Genomic DNA, 6,129 nt, shown 5'->3' with positions numbered 1-6,129 from the left:
AGAAGCTCACTTCTTGTTGGAGTAAGAGTGCAACTTTGGTTGGGTCGAGCTTTTGCTAAAAAATGAATTGAATTCAAGCCAAAACCGACCCAATTTTATGGTAAAAGCTCAACCTGATTTCTCAAAAATAACCTGAGTTGCACCCCTACTTACAAGGAATACATATATTCCTTCAATTTTTTTCCACAGTCGCCAAGCATACGCTCAAAGAACCCTTGGGATAAAGAGGTTGAGGACATTTTCGTCTATTCCAGTAAGTGAAAAAAAAAAACACTATCATGGGTAGTTTAAGTCACAAACTGAGGGCATGACCTGATTTGCAAAATTATTGATGACCCTATTTGTAAATTATCAAACTAAAGCACTCTTTCTTCAAATAAAGCAAAGTACAAGACCAGAAAGAAGGGGTTTTTGGTAATTTCCTAGGACCTTCGGAGGGTTTAGGGCTCTTCTCAAACCTTCTCGTATAAATGAGTACACTCGTGTTTTGCGCAGCTTTTGCTCAGCTTTTGCTTTGAGAGAGAGAGAGAGAGAGTTAGGGTTTCGTTCAAGATGGTGAGTTCGATTCTATATGGCTTTGATTTCTAGGGTTTCTGTTTTTTTTATTTTTTGAAGCGCTTCTAGGGTTTCTGTTTAAGATACAAGATTTCTTTTGTTTTACCGATTTTCTTCATATTGTGATTAGGTTCTTCCAAACGATATCGATCTGCTCAACCCTCCTGCAGAACTTGAGAAGAGAAGGCACAAGCTTAAGCGTCTTGTACAGACGCCAAACTCCTTTTTCATGGTAATTCCACGTTTTATTTATCACTTCGATTTTTATTGAATTTTCTTTTTCTTTTTCTTTGAGTAATATGCTAATAAATGTGTTTTTTTTTTCTCTGAATTTTTGAAGGATGTCAAATGCCAAGGATGTTTCAACATGTAAGCCTTTTCTTGATTTCGTGATGGTGTTTTTTCTTTCTATTGATTGATTTTTATTCATTCATAGAATGCTTTTGCTCTAATTTAGTATTTTCATTGTTAGATCTGTGAAACATCCAATTACTCCAAATGCTTAAGCTGTTAAGAGTTTGTGTTATTTAATCATTTATACTTCAACACTCAGTCCCTCTTTTGGGTTGGCCATACAAGTGGATTTTTAATGCCGAGGAGTTGTTGGGTTTTGAACCTAGGACCTGCCATGAGGCAATAGCTATGATCATAGTTGCCAAAGTGGGAAGTGAGTGTGAATTGAAAGTAGGAAATGAGGGGTTTGGAAAAGAGAAATTGCGGGGAGTGAAAAGGTCTAAAGAGAGTAAAGAGAAAATGTGTGGGAAGTCTCATTGAAAGTCAACATAAAGAATGCAAAAATTCTCATTGGAAGCAAACAAGAAGTACGTAGAAAGAGTAGGATTGAAGTAGTGTGGGATGGATGGATGGGTTAATATAGATAAGGACTACAAATAGAAAAGAAGACTTCAAAGTAACTAATTGGAATTACAAATTTTAGAAATTTACCAATTCCATTCGGGCATGTTTGGCTACCATGATTTTTTTTTTCATGATAAATTGGGGATCTCCAAGTGGAGATGAGGGTAACGTGGCTAAAAATCAGGAAACTAGTGTCTCCGGTGATGAGAAGTGGCAAAAAATCTGGAAATAGTTGATTGGATTTTGAATAGAGTGTTTTGTTTCCTGATTTTTTGCTGCCTCTCATCACCGGAGACACTTGTTTCCTGTTTTTTTTCTTCTTGATTTTTAGCCAATTCACCCTCATCCCCACTTGGAGACCCTCGATTTATCATGAAAAAAAATTCATGGTAGCCAAACGCGTCCTTCATGTATAATTAATGCTAAGCTATTGGAAAATATTCACATAATTTTCATTTGAAACATGAAATGAGTTTTTGAGTTTTAAATGCACTCTTTTTTTAAATATGCACATTTGACATAATTAAAAAGAGAAAATATACTTTTAGGGAAAATAATCACCTAAATAGGAACCGTACTCTTAATTAAGAGGTAATGCGTAGGAAATGTCTGCAAAGCGTGCTTTGCGAAGCGAGAAGAACTTAGCTTCCGAAGCTAGTTTCTCATCCAACTTTGAAGTTTCCGGCAACTATGGCTCTGATACCATGTTAAGCAACCAATCACTCAAAAAGCTTAAGCTGTTAGAGTTGGTGTTATTTAATCATTTATACTTCAATAAGATCTGTTTATTTTTTCTCCGTTTTTTGTTAAACTTGAAACTGGTTTTTTTTCCTGTCACTGCAGAACTACTGTTTTTAGCCACTCCCAAACCGTTGTGGTCTGTGGAAACTGCCAAACGGTCTTGTGTCAGCCAACTGGAGGGCGTGCACGACTGACCGAGGGATGCTCATTCAGGAAGAAGGGAGATTAAGGGTGTTATGTTCTGTTTTGTTGTTCCTTTTATCGATCTTCTGGTGGATTCGGTGTGGGTTGGTTTCAGAATAGAAACTAGCTTTCTTTGATTTTGTTTATGATGCATATTTTTCGTGTTGAGAAGACATGGTTTTGTTCATTTAGTTTTGCTTTGGTACATGCTATTTAGAGTTTGTTTGAACTAGTACAATTAATTCTTTATCGACTTTTTTGCTATCTCTGTTATAATACTAATGTTGCTGGGCTAAAATTCTGTGTGATGCTATTAATTTCCGGTTTGGGTGCTTATGGGTGTTCATGAGCTTCTAATTTTATGGTGGATTTTCATTATACATGCTAGGAACTGGGTTGCTTTCTATAGTGTATGGTTTTTTTCCTGAAATGGTGATGATTTATTATTGATAAAAAATTCACAACCGACTGTGTTGAGAGAACAATACAAGCACATAGAAAGCTAACAAAAAGAATACAATAATAGTCACCGAGGCAAGAAATCAAATATCTCCAATGCCGGGCGGTTGTCTCCGGCCCGGGCAAGCCTATCTGCCTCCCTATTTGCTGTCCTCCGGTTATGCTGAAACCAAACTGAGTGGCCCTCCACAGTATATGAGATCTTGTCTAACTTCTCTAGGAATCTCCAAGGGGGAGTGCGTGATCCATTTAGCCACCTAATTACGTTAAGAGAGTCTCCCTCCATAATGGTTTTGTCCATGACTCCTCTGGCTGTTAAGTGTCCAAGATGGTTTCTTTTTCACACCTTTTTTTTACAACTAGCGCATCATATGAGAAAAATACTGGTTCGTTCTGCCAATATGTAGGGATCATTCTTCTTTCATAAGCTTGTGCTTTCTCAATGAATCTTTATATAGCTGTCTCCGTGCATAGTTGTGTTATGGGTTATTTAGGGGTTCAGTAATAATTCTGAGCTACAGTTTATTTGGGGCTGAAATATGGCATTCTGTTAATCTAATGTGTTCTCATTGTTAAATTTATTTTCCATAAATCCTGTTATTATAAATCAAGAGATTAAGCATTTTTTTGCTTGGAATTAGCATATCTAGTAGATGAATATCTATCATATTATTTAGAGATCTCATCCATCATGTGGTTAGCTTCAATAATAGATGTAGGATGCCCAGTTCTTCAAGGTATGTAAGAGTTCTTATTAAATCACAATCTAGGTATGGATTCCTCAAAACAGTAGAATAACTTGTTCAAATCACCTCAAGGTATGTTCTGGTGAAGGATATTAACATTCTTTGAGAAATAGAGGAATATGGTGGACCATCAAGCTTTTAGCTTCAAAGGAAGCATCAAACCAATGTGATCTGTATTGCATGTCATTCTCGCTCCCTCTATGTCCCCTCTAGTTTTAAAACTCCCCCGCGTCCTTATGACTCCCCCGAGTCGATTTTCTTTTACCTCGGATGCGTTTCTTGTTGCGCCGCATCTGCGTTCTGTGTTTGCCCTACAGTGTCAATAAAAACTCCTTTGTCTCTCCCGAATTATGACCGCGTCAATCGAGTACTCTGCCGCGTCAACCGAGAGTACTTGACCGCATCGTGCCGAGTCGACTAGGATTTTCTTTGACAGCGTTCCGTTCCGCATCCGTGTTTTTAAACACAGATTTGAACGCTATTAAAAAAAGAGAAAATCTGAACCCTTGAAAAGTTAAAAACCTTGGCTTTTGACACCTTTACAAATACCAGCTCTCATTGTGAAAAAAATTGTCCGATGGATGGCTGTCCAGCTCAACAAAAGCCTGGCATAATGACCCGGTATCCAATACCAAGCAGGTGGGGAAGAATAGGCGGCTAGAACACCAGTACATTAGGTCTTGCAACACATCCTTTTTCTTGGTTCCATTTTTGTGCTGTTGGGTGTTAGGATCTTTTGTATGTAAGGACCTAATTGTCAATGCGATTCCATTCCGAATGGAATTTTCCTAAATGTTCCCGGATTAGTTGTCAATTTTGTTCCATTCTGGATGGAATATTCAAAAATTCTGTTCCATAATGAATTTCCGAACATTGTTACTGGAAAATTTCTAGTTAGATGGGAAGCTTTCTTCTCTGGAAACTTGCTTCTAAATTTAAATTCTTCTCGTTTCCCAAATTTAGGGGAAGCATGCTTCCTAGACGCTTCCTACATGTTTTCTCTTAACTATGAGTACGCTTGTTGGTTATGTGATTATCTCTCCCTCCCGGCTTTGCAAAGTTTGGAGCATCTCAGCACCCCCAAGAGTTGGAGTGTTTAGCTGGACAGCTTTTCAGAGCAGTCTTCAGACGATTGATCATCTCCTCCGATGTCACTTTTTTATTATTGACCATTGTGCCCCATGTGTGGCAGCGGGTGAGTCTGTCGCCCACATGCTAATCCATTACAGGTATGTGAGAGAGATACGGAGCAAGATTTTGACCTTTTTGGGATTTTTGGAGTTTTGCTCCTTGGCCAAGAAAGGGCAAAAGATCTTTTGGAACCTGGCTTTGTCTGCTTGCATCTTGGTGTTGTGGGAAGAGAGGAATGCTTGCACATTTAAGAATGTGGTTAAAAGTGCCTCTTTCTCTTTCTATGAGATCATCACCTTAGTCGTTTCTTGGGCCAAAGTTCTTTTGATTTCTCATACTATTCAGCCTCGGATATAAAAAGGTGTTTGAAAGATATTTGCAAGAGTAGGGAAGGTCAAGCTATAGTTGCACCGAGATGGACCCCTCCTAATCTGACGTGGTTGAAGTTAAACTTTGATGGATCAAGTTTGGGAAACCCGGGGCCGTCGGGTATAGGAGGTATTCTAAGAGATGAGAATATAAAGTGGGCCTTGTTTGGCCCGATAGGAACTACAAACTCATATGAGGCGGAAGTGAGGGTTATCCTCCATGTATAAGGTTGATGTCAGAGATGGAAATGGAGAATCTAATAGTAGAAGGTTATCCTCCATCCAACCCTAAACGTTATTAGATGGTTGGAAGAACCCCCCACCCTTTAGAGATTTTCAGAGTTCGTTGATGAGATATTGGATAGTGTCGAGGGTCATTTGGTCTGATTTAATCACGTAAGAAGGTCAGCAACTGCTGAGGTGGGATCATCTTTCTCGAGCAGGAGTGGCAAGAGCGGAGTTGGAGATTTTTTATTCTCTTCCCTCTCTAGGATGTGCTGAATGTATTTTACTGTTTTCTTTGTAATGTTCTGTTCTTTATGATCGCCTTGATCATGGCGTCTCAATATCAATAAATATCCACCATTTCAATAAAAAAAGAGTGTTTTCTCCTTATGATAATATGATGAAGGAGTGTATTTACAAAACAGGGGCATTTAAGACCTGAAAACTCATTTTAGGTTTTAAATAATCTAGACGCTTCCTCCCTAACCTCCTACTACCATCCGACTCTTTTTATATATTTCTTGTTGGCGTCCAATCAGGCTTCATACATGCTTCTTGTTGACTTTCAATACGTTTTTCACATATTTTCTAATTACCTTCTTTAGGGCTTTTTGCTCCCTGCATTTTATCTTTTCTACACCCTTTGCTGCCACTTGCCGCTTTCCGCATTGCTCCTTACAGTTGCTTCCCACTCTGGCAACCATGGTTTCAAATTTTGGTTTAGGTCCTCACTGAAACCGAAAATTTGGCCAAAATTTTGAAATTTCCGGCCGAAATCTACAAAAATAATATTTTATCTCATACAAAATTTCCGGAAAATATTAAATAATGAAGAAAATTGAGATTTTTTGGTGAAATTCCTT

General features: G+C 38.3%; 1 protein-coding gene across 1 annotated transcript; it reads left to right on the top strand.

Moving 5' to 3' along the window:
• Positions 1–405: 405 nt before the first annotated feature.
• Positions 406–2,601, top strand: LOC143890797 (small ribosomal subunit protein eS27y-like). Its single transcript, XM_077395478.1, has 4 exons — positions 406–555; positions 686–787; positions 896–924; positions 2,257–2,601. Exons 1-4 carry the CDS (start codon positions 553–555, stop codon positions 2,381–2,383), a joined length of 261 nt encoding a protein of 86 aa, XP_077251593.1. The 5' UTR covers positions 406–552; the 3' UTR covers positions 2,384–2,601.
• Positions 2,602–6,129: the final 3,528 nt, after the last annotated feature.

Source organism: Tasmannia lanceolata, unplaced genomic scaffold (genome assembly GCF_043159265.1).
Source record: "Tasmannia lanceolata isolate RefF3 unplaced genomic scaffold, GAP_Taslan_0.1 ptg000013l, whole genome shotgun sequence".
Classification (NCBI taxonomy): domain Eukaryota; kingdom Viridiplantae; phylum Streptophyta; class Magnoliopsida; order Canellales; family Winteraceae; genus Tasmannia; species Tasmannia lanceolata.
The sequence above is the reverse complement of the archived record's forward strand: the minus strand, read 5'-3'. Positions and strand labels throughout refer to the sequence as shown.

Coding starts and splice junctions, on each gene's coding strand:
- LOC143890797 (XM_077395478.1), top strand. Junction 788..895: donor CGCCAAACTCCTTTTTCATG/GTAATTCCACGT, acceptor GAATTTTTGAAG/GATGTCAAATGCCAAGGATG. Junction 925..2,256: donor TGCCAAGGATGTTTCAACAT/GTAAGCCTTTTC, acceptor CTGTCACTGCAG/AACTACTGTTTTTAGCCACT.